Source organism: Larimichthys crocea, chromosome XIII (genome assembly GCF_000972845.2).
Source record: "Larimichthys crocea isolate SSNF chromosome XIII, L_crocea_2.0, whole genome shotgun sequence".
In the NCBI taxonomy this organism is placed as follows: Eukaryota; Metazoa; Chordata; class Actinopteri; family Sciaenidae; genus Larimichthys; species Larimichthys crocea.
In genome coordinates, this window is record NC_040023.1 from 33316473 (window position 1) to 33330864 (window position 14392).

The following is a 14392-nucleotide window of genomic DNA, read 5'->3' on the forward strand; positions in this document are numbered from 1 at the left end:
TTCAGTGTGTGAATATTTTAAAATAAATAAATCTTTAAAAAAGTCAGAAATTTAAGCCTTGTGTTTTTCTTTTATTGTGCATTTTTTCATGGAGAAATAAGACATTTTGGAACAAAGAAAGCTTCCTTCAATCAGCAGTCAATAAGTTCAAGTTTACATGAACGTCTGATTTAAAAAAAAACACATGAAACTGTTAAAAGACAAATTTAGACAAAGGCGAGAGAAACACAGTGCCACAGTTGTATTTAAATTGTCTTTATTATTCATCATGTTTCAAGAAAAAAAGAACAAAAAAAAACATTTTTAAGTCTCACCAATGAGAATTCAACTGGTAACTCTTCATCTATCAGGAGAATTAGAGATGTTGAGCTCATAACAGAATCATTAAAAGATGCCTGGATTGTAGTTACAGACGTTAGACTCCAGGGGCGCTGCATTGGTACATGAGTAATGCTGTACAATAGCTTTAGAATAATAATAATGCCTCTGATGCTTTTACTCGGTCTTCATTGGCTGTTAGTGTTTGTACACGCATGCGATGCAGTGAAGAAAGAGAGTAAAAAAAAAGTGTGAGAAATCAAAACCAAAGTGACATGACTGCAGTTCTCAGGGAGGTTATTTGCATAAAACTATAAAGAAACACATCAAAATAAATGTTTCATTGAAAACATTATGTTTTGGAGCCCATCGGACAAACCTCACCAATACAAATCAACCCAAAGAAACCTCACAAACATTCACATGGTCCAGTGTTTTTACGTAACACGACGATGAACATATGCAGAATTAAAATCCCCAAGCGTCACTGTCTATCAGCTGCACATTATTCCCCCACTGTTGGTGTGGGATCCTCCTCTGTTTGGTCCCAGTGTTTCATCAGACGGCTCTATGTTCTGCAGCAGGTGCATGTACTGCATGGACTCATCCCGGTGGTGAGCGATTTTTTTCCGTGCGTAGTACCTCCTGGACGCGGCTCTCCAGGCCTCCCTCTGCAGAGTCTGAGACTCGTCAGTCAACTCTGATATCATCCTCGTCGTCGTCCTCCTTCTTTTATCCACTAAAGTGATGGGTTGTGTGAACCTGGAGTCTGTAATGTGCGGAAAAGGGCCAGGGCGTGAGGAGCTTGCCTGTTGGCGGGCTATTTTTCGGGCGTAGTACCGCTTGGATGCTGCTCTCCAGGCTGCCCTCTTTAGTCTCTGCGTCTCCTCCGGCAGCTCGGACATCGGCACGGTCTTCTTCTTGTTCCTGAGGAGGAAGCATCACAAAGATGAGCAGGTATACAGTTCACCAAGCACTTAATATTCAAATGTGTCAGCAGGTTATTATTTGACAAAGCCAACTTTGTAATTCTAGTCGGCATTAAAGGAAAAAAAGGAAGCAAACCACTGTCTGCCATTACAAATCAGATACTCTTAAACTACTAGGAAAATAATCCTAATGCTGTTTGTTGCTTATTATAACCGTGCAGTGCTGATTGGCTACAGTTGTCATCCACTGACGCATGCTGCTGCTTTTAAGTATGACATGTGACAAAGTGTGGCTGAACAGTTAAGTGGAGTTTCATGCAACATTTGTCAAAAGTGTGTCGTCAAGTGTTGCCTATTTTTATCCAGCCTGTTATTGGACAACTTATCGAGGACTAAGTAATAGTTGAAATCATCATTTCAGTTATTTATCAAACAAAATGTAGAAAAACTTTTCAGTTTTGGCTAAAACAAAAAATCTAAGAGTGAACGATGAAGGCACACAACATAACCTGTTTCCTATCTGTATATTCTAGTTATTAAAGCTATCATATGAAAGATTTTAAGGGGTGTGGGAACGTTAGAGATGAATGATTAATCAAACAGATAAATGATAAATGTAAATTCAGTCCTGTAGTACAAAAACAATTATGACAACACCCTGCAGACAAAGCCAACAGATGCTCAGGTGTGGGTGGCTGAGCTCTATGCAAATCATGTTGACATCTGCCAGCAGAGCATCAAGAGGACTAACTAATAACTACTAAAGGAAGATTAACAGATTATTTAAACAGAGTCAATGAAAACAATCCGCAGGTGCCACCAACAGACATCAACTGACAAAGTCAAAGAGAAACTGTAAGTATAAAGAGATGACAACTAATGTTTCATACAGCTGAAACAGCTTCCGGTGGAGAAAATGTCGAAGCACAAAGGTTTTCAAAGTGGGAGCCGAGCCGAGCCAGGGAAGCTCAGTGCATGGACGTGAAAAAAGTATTACATTGGTTATTTAAATGAGATCACACTGTAGAATAGTCTAAATTAGTGTGGTTTTATTGAAGAGATCCTTCAGAATTACAGTCATTTAGGGGAATTTTACTGTTTTTCCCAGAATCAGAAACTAATAATTGTCTTAGGGGAGGCCAACAGTCTCAGACTTTGAAAACCTCGGTCTTAGCATTTAAGCATTTAAAAAGGTAACTATGGATCTATTTGAAATAACCCACCTCAGGTTTTCTCCCTCGGTGAAGTGAGGTCCATCTGGGTCTGCATGAGGTTTCTCCTTAAACCTTTCTAGGAGGTTGAGATTAGATGAACATTTAATTTTTTTTAGTCGTACAAGCAAATACAGATACATTATTACAGTGACAGGATTAACCAAAGCTCCTCTCTTTCTAAAAGGTTGTTACACACGGCCAGGTGATGTTTGATAGGATATATAGGACAAGCATAGTTTGGGACAGGATACATTACCTTTTACACCAAAGCTCTCTGTGTCCTGACAAGGACTGCCTGAGCTCTCCTGATGCTCCCCGAATCTCTCTTCACTCATTTCCCACTTGATTAAGACTGCGTCGATTTCACACGGCTCCTCTTTGACGACGATGCCGCTCGGGGATTGGGACAGATTATTGGCTGTCTCCGACACACCCGAAGACTCTGAGAAGTGCGAGGTGCAGCTCTGGTCCAGACCCATTCTGCTGGGGGACGACGGAAGAGCCGACTCGAGGCTTTGGGAGGAGATGTGTGATGGTGGTCTTGCAAAAAGACCCACTGTGGAGACAGGAGGCAGAAAATACATTCTCATGGGTGAAAGGAACTGATTACACAAAGCTAATGAAGCTGTTTTTGTAGAAATTTAGTCACAGAGTAGTAATAAATTAAAAAAATATATATTTTTTTTTACTTGAGAAAACAAATTTAAATGTATTCTTGTATTTATGAAGCTAGAGCTTTTAAAGAGTAAGATTCAAGCACTTTTTAAGCACTTTCAAGGGACCTCAACCAATAATTTCCAGACTCTTGAAGTCTTTATCATCACATCTAAATTGTTACGAGCGCAACTGCGAGAAATAAAGTTTAATTTTATTCACCGGCTGTTCACATTGAGTTTGATTTCTTAACATGTGAGAACATTCAGACGAAATCCTCACATAGATCAAACAAGCAATGTGTGTCCGTGCATTGGGGATTAATCATAATTTTTAAGTAATAAATTCAGTCCTGTAGCGGCGTCTACGTTTCATTCGTTCTTTATCTGGTTCATGTGGGGGCTGGAGTCTATCCCAACTGAGTCGGGGACACCCTGGACAAGTTATCAGTTCATCACAGGGCTGACACAACAACCATTCACACCTCTGCGCAATTTAAAATCACAAATTATTATTATTATGATTTTTATCATGAATGACTAAAGGGACAAACTACATAACCACCTGTGTCGTCTCTACTCTCCTATTTAGTGAAGCCAGTCAATAAAAGGAATTAAAGAAGTCATTGGCGTCTAAAAACTTTATAGATAAATAATTTATCAAACTATCAGACATAAATAAATTATAAATAATACATTTTTAGTCCTGTACCCTGCAGACAAATCCACAAAGCCAATATTTTCCAGACTCTTTATAAAGCTTTATAATCACATATGAAGTGTTACGAACGCAGCTGTGAAAATAAAGTTTACAGAATTCATTTCTACCCACTACACTGCAATTATATTAAGTTTGATCATATGTTTTCAATCAGAATTTATTGATCCCACACTGAGGAAGTAAGAGGAAAATAATCCTAATGCTGTTTGTTGCTTATTATAACCGTGCAGTGCTGATTGGCTACAGTTGTCATCCACTGACGCATGCTGCTGCTTTTAAGTATGACATGTGACAAAGTGTGGCTGAACAGTTAAGTGGAGTTTCATGCAACATTTGTCAAAAGTGTGTCGTCAAGTGTTGCCTATTTTTATCCAGTCTGTTATTGGACAACTTATCGAGGACTAAGTAATAGTTGAAATCATCATTTAAGTTATTTATCAAACAAAATGTAAAAAAAAAAAATGTTTCACAGTTTTGGCTAAAACAAAAAATCTGAGAGTGTCTGAATGATGAAGGCACACAACATAACCTGTTTCCTATCTGTATATTCTAGTCTAATGATTAATCAAACAGATAAATGATACATGTAAATTCAGTCTTGTAGTACAACAACACCCTGCAGACAAATCCAACAGATGCTCAGGTGTGGGTGGTTGAGCTCTATGCAAATCATGTTGACATCTGTCAGCAGAGCATTAATAAAATAATAATAATAATAATAATAATAATAATAATAATAATACATTTTATTTCATAGGTGCCTTTCTGTCACCCAAGGACATCTTACAATAAATAAAAGTAGACAGCAAATAACAGAAACAAACAAAAAGAACCATAAAAGTATCAAATTACAAGAATACAACATTAAAATTAGGTTAAAAAATAGGACTATTTTAGGCTATTTTAAACAGGACTAACTAATAACTACTAAAGGAGGATTAATGGATTAATTTCATTAATTAATTAATGAAAACAATCCACACAGCTGATTATAAAAATGTACAAAGTCAAAGAGAAGCTCTAAGTATAAAGGGATTATCTGTAACCATTCTTTATGAAGCTTTATCATCAAATATAAATTGTTATAAATGCAGCTGTGAAAATAAAGTTTTACCCACTGCACTGCAATTATATTAAGTTTGATCAGAATGTATTGATCCCACACTGAGGAAGTTAAGAGGAAAACACACATAAATAAATAAATAAATAAATAAATAAATATAAAACTGGATGAATGAAAGAAACCAAGAAGACCTTGAACGCACCGTGTTGTGTTTACTTACACGAGATGCTCATCTCACACTCCTGCTGCTGCTGCGCTGCGCTGATCTCTCCGCCCGGTTCAAACCCGCTCTGCTCCCCCCTGTGCGGGTCACAGGTGTTGGGCTGTGACCCGCAGGTACATCCATGTCTGCGAAGCACCTGCAGCTCGTGTTCAATCTCCTTCAGCCTGCACTCCAGCCGCTGGATCTCTTTGTCCCTGTCGGCCACCATCCGGCGGTGCTCATGCGTCTTGGCACTGTTGACACCGCACAGCACGTTTATCACCGAGTCTATCGCCAGCCGGATGGCGTTTTCCACCACCGCAGCCTCCTCGTCGCGCAGGTGTGGATGTAAAATTGTGTTTTTGAGCACATTCATCTTGTGTTGATGTCAGCGACAGCTGAAAGGAAAAAGCTCAAACGCTCACCGGAGACAATGAAGTCACATTAAACGCGTTAATTAAAGAGTTTCCCTTCATGCAAACAAGCACAGACGCACACAGAGAGGCAGATATTTCACTGACGATCATCCACCAGAGAGGCGGTTTGCTTCCTGCGTCGTCCGCTTCTTCGGTGCCTGTCAGCGGATGTCTGTTTGGCAGCCACAGCGCCTCTGGTACACCAACACCACATTACAGCAAGGGTGTCCAAACCTCTACTAAAGACTGTGAGGGTGCCCACACGGGCGCCGCCAGGAATTTTGGGCCCCATGACAAAAAAATCTAATTGGGCCCCCTCTGTGCAGCTGTTGTCACCACATCTCTAGGACCTAACTATCCCATCAAAAGCTTTACATAACTTTAATTAAAAGAAAGCGCCCCTGGTCCTGTTAGTGAGTGTACAACAGGGGTGTCCAAACCCAGGGGCGCTATATAGGAGGGAAAAGTTAGGACAATTCCAAGGGCCGACGACTGACAGGGGCCCCAAAAAATAGGTAAACACCAGTATAAAATGATTAAACCATCATCATTGAGTATATATATTTCAAATATAATACAGTGGTCCCTCGTTTATGGCGGGGGATACATTCTAAAAATAACCCGCAATAAACAAAATCCGCGAAGTAAGTTTTACAATTATTATCCATGTTTTAAGGCCGTAAAACCCCTAACCACACACTTTTATACACCTTTTTACACGCATTTTGTACAGTACTCCCTTAATTAATCAGGACGCTGAACACATGTGCGGTTCTCCCTTAGCCAATTTAGGACGCAGAACACAATGCGCGTTCATACTGTACAGTACGCTGTAAAAAAAAGGATGCAAAATGACAAAAAAAAAATCCACGAAACAGAGAGTCCGCGAAAAGTGAACCGCGTTATATATATATATTTGTTTTATTGGGATTTGAAGGACAACAATCATCATCATTCAACAGCACATAAATAAAGTAGTTACCATATACAAACATATGCATACTCATGTACTCACACACACACACACACACACATACACGCCGGAAAATAATAAAATAAAAACATTAAAAAAAAGAGAGATATAACTGAAGATAAATATATAGCAAAAATTAGGTAAAATACATAAAATGTCATAAATGCCATTGAAGCTCACACCAAAGAGCCTTTGAGAGCCTCCACTGTTCGAGCTCAGTACAATGACACTTCCTCTTTTGCACCATGGACGCGTGCTGTGGTCAATTCCAGAAGCGCAACATCTATGAGGTTGAGCAGCCACTGTCGCCGAGATAGCACACGGGGCGGTTTCCAACCTTGTTGCGATAATCTTTTTAGCTGCAGTTAGGCCAGCCAGAAACCCACGCTTTGAGGATTTCGTGAGTTTTAGGTGAGAGAGATCATTTTAAATAAAAATAGACGAGAACAGGGGGTTTAGAATTGGACAATAACAATGACAGTTCACTCTGCACCATTTTACAAAAAAATTCAATTATCTCTTTGTTTTTACGTGTTTTGTGCAGTAAAAGTTAAAAAAACATTTTTATGGTGGCTTTGACTCGTGAACTGCACTGCATACTGTATGCAGACTTGCATGCATGTACAAATCACCAGCAGTAAATATTGTGCTTGTACTAGTATTGAACTGCAAGACGCAAAACAGTTGCAAGCCTTTAATTAGAGTTATGTAAAGCTTCTGATGGGATAGTCAGGTCCTAGAGATGTGGTGACAACAGCTGCGCAGAGGGGGCCCAATTTGATTTTTTTTGTCATGGGGCCCAAAATTTCTGGCCGCGCCCCTGTCCAAACCTCTACTAAAGAGGGCCAGATTTGATAATGTGAGGATGCCCGGGGGCATTTGATGACTGAGCCCCATTCGTGGTCCTGCACAACAGTTATTTAGTCAGCCAGTTGGACAGTGTAACAGTGACAGTGTGTACCTCATCTCCTCCACACACACATAGAAAAATAACAACACACACACACGGGCCAACTGAGCTTTCAAGACATAATAAAGTAATTACTTTTGTGCGTCTGGTTGTTGCCGTAGTTATGACAGCTGTTGAAAACATCAAGACACGTAACTCTCCCAGTGAATGGCTCTTTGTTTGTTTAGTTGTTGTTTTTTTATTAACATTCGTTTTTGGTGTCTTGTATGACAGCTACGTATATTTTTCGGTCCAACTACGGCAACCACAGACGCATTCGGCTAAAGGTCACCAGTTAACACGGTCGCCCGTTAAACCGAAACACCAACCATTGAGCTACAGATGTTTGCGATTAAATGTTTAGTCTGCAAAATATATACAACTGGTTTTGTTTGTTTGTTTGTTTTTTTAAAGCCTATTCCTGTTTCCCCATAGCACAAAATCTTTAAATCGTTTGTTTTGTCCAACCAAAATATAAAAATATTTAATTCATTTCAATATAAAGTTATAAAAACAGAAAAAAACAACAGAAACGTGTTGCTACTTTTTCTCTGATCAACCAGTTTATTGACAAGTTTGTCACACTTGTATTCAAAATGTTGTACATTTGTAAAAACAAAGATCAGAATTTGTGTAGAAAAAAGGAGCAGTTGTATATATATCTATTTTTTATATATATATATATATATATATATTATTATATATATATATAATATATATATTATATCGATGGATAAATCAGCAGTGTTGGAGCTGGTGAGGGATCGCTGCCCCTGCTGATGCCGTCTCCTGGCAGCACGTTTATATGATGGCATGGAAACTCTGGCATGTTTGAATGAATGTCTCTGTTTTGGTCTCCACAACAAAATGTTATAACCACTGATTATGTCAACACGTTTTTAAAAAACTAACAAATGTCAGTTGTTTTCTTTCTTTCTTTGTTTTTATAGCTGTGAAAACACTTTACATTTTTTTTGCAAAAGAAGAACAAAACAAAAAGTTGTGCAAAACAAAAAACGCTGTACAAAAACAGTAAAAAATAAAAAATGTGTGTGTGCTCAGTGTTCATCCCCAACCATGACATCGTACACACATTGCTCAATGCGGCATCGTAGCTTCTGCTTCTTGGCGAGAGGAAGTTTCCGCATGGTCGCCGCCAGGCTGAGGGCATAGTGGTAGTCCTCATCATGGTGGGCCGACAGGGCGCTGAGCACCTGTGCCTCAAAGTCTGTTAGCTCTGTTCTGCTCCTCTTACGCCGGAACAATGTTGCGTGGCTGTTCTTTTTCATACCAGTAACGTCGGCCAGCAGCTGTGGTTGCGAGGCTCCGGACACGACGGGACTGGGGCTCCGCGAGGCCCCGGGCGTGCCTGGCAGGGGTGCTGGTGTGGGACACAGAAGGCCGTCATCTGGGCTCGTAGGGGAGCTGCACAAAGACATGTCACACTCTGGTCCTGTGAAGTTGTCTGCAGCAGAGGTGTCAGTGTCCAGATGTGATGAAGACGGTCGGTCTTGGAGGTATGGCTCCAGGTAACGTAACAAATGCATGTATCTCCACGGCGCCTTTGTGTCCGGCACAGAATCGCGCCGCCGCCGTTTCTCGGCAAGCCGCTCCTTTCTGTATCTGTCTCGTAGGTTCCTCCATCTTCTCTTTCCTTCCTCCTCTAAAAAAACAAAAAAAAACAAGATAAATTATTTTACACAAGCTATATATAACATGTGAATACACATGTTGCAGCAACACATGTGAAGCACAACAGGGGGTCTTGGTCTCTTCAGTGCTTCCTTTCTTATCTCCTTTTGCATAGGACACACATCCTTTATCCCATGCAGCTGCAGCAACAAAAAACGTCATTCACAGCTGGACACTGGACTTCTGTAGTTTCAGTTAGTGTGTAGTTTATCAGTGCAGACTGTAGTAATGATGGACCTCACTTTACTGATCAATCTGAGAGACGCAACTGGTAGGAAATAAGCAACTTTAATGTGGATGTGTGATGAGGTCATGCTTCTCAACAAGTTATTCATGAAGGAAATTACAGTTTAAGTTGAATAACTGGTATGCTAATTATTATTTATGATTTAAGTGAATCTAATGAAGTATAATGATACTTTATGTAGATGGTTAGTACGGAAGCCCTAAAAGGCCATACATACATACATACATACATTTTATTCCAGGACTGGAATGAGGATTAGCCTCAGTGTATCAACCTTTGTCAGAAATTATAGATCAGTAGCCTCAGTGTATCAACCTTTGTCAGAAATTATAGATCAGATTTTACAGTAGAGTAAATATTGCACATAATGCCCTTTTCAATTCAAAATAATGAACTTTGATATGCTTTATACTGAGTCAGTGAACAGTCAGGATGGTCCTGAGATCAAGTGTATCAACCTTTGTCAGAAATTATGGAGTAATAGGTTTGCTCGCTCTGTATCATGGACTACATGCATTTGCCACACATTCTGTAATACAGGCGCACTTGATTTAATACACTAGACTATCGTTTTGTTTTCTCGAGATCTCGAATGAATTATCTCGTTATCACGGGAAAACGGGTGGGATAAAATGCATGTATGTATGTATGTATGGCCTTTTAGGTCTTCCGTAGGTTTGAGATTCTAAGTTAACTTGAATTACTTTGGTTAAGAATCAAGAAACTTTGAGGGAAAGTATTTACTGTTTATTTATTTGAGACTGATGAATCTGTTTTTTGAAGGTTATCAACCTGCTATTCTATTCTACTCTACTCTACTCTATTGTATTCCATCATTTATTTATGCCTACTGAAATCATCAAACCATCGTTAAAGAAATATAAAAAAAAGGAAAAAAAGAAGAATTGAGTTGTCCTTTGCATCCTTTGAGGTTTATCAAGCATTTTTTCCAGTTTGGGCAGAGTTGTGGTTCCAAAAACACACAAATCATATTAATAACAAATTATTATAAACTGTCTGTGTCTCCATGCTCTCCATATTAGGTCCATGCTGGATTTGAACCGACCACCCTCTGGTTCTCAAACCCTCTACAGACAGACAGTGACAGGGTTGTCCACATATACTGACTCCTTCTTCTCCACCGAGGTTTTTTGGACTATTTGTCCGTGCGCATGAACTACAAAGTGTGTCCCATGCTTTTAATTACTTTTAATCAACTCCAGTGACAAAAACACAACACACGAGCTGTTTTTGGGGTCATATATACCAAAGCAAACACGAGCCATGCTACCTGTTAGTAAAAGTACAAACACTGACCGGAGATCCCGACTTGTCCGGCGACGCAGCGCCACGCAGAGCATCGGCGACTCGCGTCCTTGTACTCCCGCAGGGTCGGGTTGTAGAGCTCGGGGTAGTTGAACACAGCGTTGATCAGTTTCTCCTGCATCATGTTGTTGTTGTTGTTGTTGTTGTTGTTTTTAGAGGCTGCTGCTAAAACAACAACAACGACTTCTTCCGTCTACCAATGGGCGTTTTCCGGTTCGGATGCGAGGTCTGTGATTGGCTTGGATCCGGATCAACTTCTCCGCCGCAGTCGGTCGTGCCGCATTCAGGAGGAGGAGTGTGTGTGTGTGTGTGTGTGTGTGTGTGCGTGCGTGCGTGCGTGCGTGTGTGTGTGTGTGTGTGTGTGTGTGTGTGTGTCTGTCTGTCTGTGTATTTCAGGGGTCTTCAACCTTTTTCATCCCTTGGATGAGAGACAAACAGAACAGCGACCCCCATACAGCCTATAATAACTTTTATTGTTTATATATTGAACATATTATATATCAGAATCAGAATCAGAAATACTTTATTAATCCCTGTAGTAGGGAAATTGTTTTTGTTCCCACAGCTCCCAAACGGTAAGTGATAGCAAGAAAAACAATAGTAAGAAAACAAAACTTTAACAATATACCCTATACAATATCCTATTTGAAACACTATATACACATGTATAAATAACAGGTAAATAGAACCAGTAACAGTAAAAAAAATTAAAAACAAGTAACAGTGAGATATGAGATAATTTAGTTTTTGAAATAAATAACAGTTAAATAGAACCAGTAACAGCGAGATGCTCCACAGAGAGACACAAGAAGTCTTTCATAGCTGTGAGAATCAGTCTGTACAACTCCTCCCTCAAGATAACAGAGTAGCTATCGAACTGGCTTGTGCAATACATAAGTGAAATCTTCCACACATGCATACTGCACTTTAACAATCAGTGTATTCTCTGTACAGCCTCTCAAAGACTAAATTCTTTATAAGGTTTACATATTGCATAGTTCACTGTTACTTGGCTTTTATTTAACTGTTATTTATACATGATAGTGTTAAATAGGATATCCTATAGGTGTATAGTGTTAAAGTTTTGTTTTCTTACTATCTCACTTACCGTTTGGGAGCTGCTGTAACAAAAACTATTTCCCTGCGGGGATTAATAAAGTATTTCTGATTCTGATATTTATTTATATAGTTTATATTTTAATACTTGTTTTTTTATCTTCCTGTATTATTATTCATCTTTTATTTCACCTTATTAACTCATTCTGCTTCACTTCATCAACCTATAAGTTCAAGTTCAAGTCAACTTTATTATCAATGCTGCCATATGTACAGGACATACAGAGAATTTAAATTGCGTTTCCCTCTTGTCCCGGTGCAAACAGCAATAAACATGAACTGATGTGTGTCACCCAACACCTTAGCTGCTGGTCATGTTATGTTAGTCATTTTTGTTATATTTTTTAATTCTTAATTATTCAATTATTTTGGTGAACCACCTGCAGTACCTCTGCGGACCCCCTAGGGGTCACAAAACCCCAGTTGAAGACCCCTGGTCTATTTGCACTACCTCTGACTTTAATAGATCTCAGCATAGGTTTATTTTTTATTTCTTTGCACATTTAATCATTAATCTCTTTAACTTTTTTTTACTCTTTGTCAGTCTGCATATTAATGTTGCTGTGAAGCAATGCTAGCTGTGACTGGTGGGTGGCAGCAGGTATCCTTTTTGTGTCTTGTGTAAAGACCTGACTCTCGGAGTCTGTTCTTTTTATCAATTTTAGCCACATTGAGATATTTGAAGATAATTCTGCACGACAAATTGTACGTCAATTTCATCACTGCATCAAAAATACAAGCTTTAAGAAAAAGACTTAAACTGTATTTGAAATTTGAAGATATTACTAGAACCTACAGATATTATATGAACACATTAATGGCATTATAGCATTGGAGTATGAACAGAAATGTGTCAAGACTTTTAACTGACAGCTAACATAGTGATGTACGTCTGCTGCTGACATGCCAGAGGGTCTTGCACATTTAAATTTCAAGTTTAATTTAACAATTTAAGCTTTTGGGGGGCAGTTATATCAGGTGCAAAGGGCTGAGTCACACAAGGTTTCTTAACAACAAGCACATCTTCCTCACTCTGAGGCGGAGGTGGCATCAATTTTTCTTTCTCTGGATTCAAAATAAAGAATCTGAAACAGAAAATATCTCGGTTATAATGACAGATCACTTTTTTCTGTCCAAGCACATTGTCAGATCTACGGGAATCATTTTCAGAAGACAGAGAATTCAGTGCAAACATCTATATATGCATTTCATAGGATGTAAAATAAATAAATTTCTTTCCTTTTTTAGAGCGTTCATCTTCATGCTCTGTTTCCATCAACTTGTTCTTCTGGGGATTTGTAGTTTTTGCTGCAAAGTAAGATTTCAATATTGTTCAATTTAGCAGTCAAACCCTGAAATTGTTGAATGAATTGTTCATGAGAAGTGTAAGAAGTGTAAGTGATTAGATCCTTGATAGTATTTCATCTATTCCATCCATTTTCTGCAAATGCAGGCGGGTTGGAGCCAATTCCTGCTGGCACTGGGTGAGAGGCGGGGTACACCCTGGGCAAGTATTTGGTAGCACAAACTTAATAACATTGCTTCGTGTTAGTCATATGCACTCTGTTCCAAGTGCTGAGATAATAGACTGAAGAAGGTACATGGAGGGAAAAGTTAACACTTGAACTGAAGAGCAATCATTTTGTCGATTGATCTACAGACTTCTATCTCAACAAGTATTTTATTGATTGTCATGATGTTTTTTCAGACATTCATGATGTCCAGAATGCTTCAGACTTTGGTTATCCCCCTGACACTTCTACTCGCTCCACCATGAGGTTAGCATTATGTCATTATGAGTTAACGTTGTCATATCGCTCATCAACGGATTGCCGTGCCTAGTCTTGCTTGGTATTGTGCTAACTCGACCGAGCATTGAAAACAGTCTGTAAAAATATGGCATCAAATGTCTGGTCAAATTCTTCATCTTGCAATTCTCACATCGGTTCCTCATTTAAATCACATTTTTTTTGCCAATTTGGACCTTTAAAAAGCGACGCTACGTTAGGTGTAAAAGGAGAAAAAGCTCTACAGGCTACTGTAGGTTGAAAGGTATAAATCTTTAATGTGGTCAGAGGTTAAATATATACTGCGGTGCTATAGTGTAACACTACATCATTTGTTAAATTAAGGGTTTGGAGAATCAAACATGTTGACACTTCAGTCAGAACTGTGATATCTTATATATTATGTAGTGTAATACAAAACCACCTTTCACAACTGAATGACCGATCAGCTGCAGCAGGTTGTTTTCTCACACTGTATAGTGAAATCACTGCATCAAAAGCAATTCAAACAGGAAACAGCAACTTGCTACTTGAAGTAAAAGGAAGTTGCTACCCCCACATAGTGAAAAGTCATTGGGTTTGAGTGTAAAGGAGTATCTCTGGAGCTTTGTGTCATGCACTTAAGTCTCACAGTCATAATAAATAATAAATAATAATGGAACTGCTACTTTCTACACACAGAAATTGCCTTTTTGGATATGCAGAGAAGCAGCAAACGTTTTCACAGTGACATGTCGATCACTGTTCCGAGCATTACCTTGAGCAATCTTCCCGTCAGTGACCGTG

At 39.1% G+C, this 14392-nt stretch overlaps 2 protein-coding genes across 2 annotated transcripts; both read right to left on the reverse strand.

The window, feature by feature from the left end:
• Positions 1 to 144: 144 nt before the first annotated feature.
• LOC104934044 (uncharacterized) lies at positions 145 to 5736 on the reverse strand. Its single transcript, XM_027287499.1, has 5 exons — positions 5622 to 5736; positions 5119 to 5498; positions 2718 to 3017; positions 2471 to 2537; positions 145 to 1245 (listed from the first exon to the last, which is right to left on the reverse strand). The coding sequence occupies exons 2-5, from the start codon at positions 5474 to 5476 to the stop codon at positions 813 to 815; spliced, it is 1158 nt and encodes a 385-aa protein (XP_027143300.1). The 5' UTR covers positions 5477 to 5498; positions 5622 to 5736; the 3' UTR covers positions 145 to 812.
• Positions 5737 to 8162: 2426 nt separating this feature from the next.
• On the reverse strand, positions 8163 to 11010 carry LOC109143087 (transcription factor Adf-1). The gene is made up of 2 exons (XM_019279095.2): positions 10695 to 11010; positions 8163 to 9101 (listed from the first exon to the last, which is right to left on the reverse strand). The coding sequence occupies exons 1-2, from the start codon at positions 10825 to 10827 to the stop codon at positions 8497 to 8499; spliced, it is 738 nt and encodes a 245-aa protein (XP_019134640.2). The 5' UTR covers positions 10828 to 11010; the 3' UTR covers positions 8163 to 8496.
• Positions 11011 to 14392: the final 3382 nt, after the last annotated feature.

Excerpts from the sequence above, each read along its gene's own strand:
- LOC109143087 (XM_019279095.2), bottom strand. The coding sequence starts at position 10,827 with ATGATGCAGGAGAAACTGATCAACGCTGTGTTCAACTACCCCGAGCTC. Across the intron at positions 9,102-10,694 it reads CGGACAAGTCGGGATCTCCG|AGGAGGAAGGAAAGAGAAGA; the intron begins GTCAGTGTTTGT and ends TTGTTTTTTTAG.
- LOC104934044 (XM_027287499.1), bottom strand. The coding sequence starts at position 5,476 with ATGAATGTGCTCAAAAACACAATTTTACATCCACACCTGCGCGACGAG. Across the intron at positions 2,538-2,717 it reads AGAGAGCTTTGGTGTAAAAG|AAAGGTTTAAGGAGAAACCT; the intron begins GTAATGTATCCT and ends TCAACCTCCTAG. Across the intron at positions 1,246-2,470 it reads ACCGAGGGAGAAAACCTGAG|GAACAAGAAGAAGACCGTGC; the intron begins GTGGGTTATTTC and ends CTTCCTCCTCAG.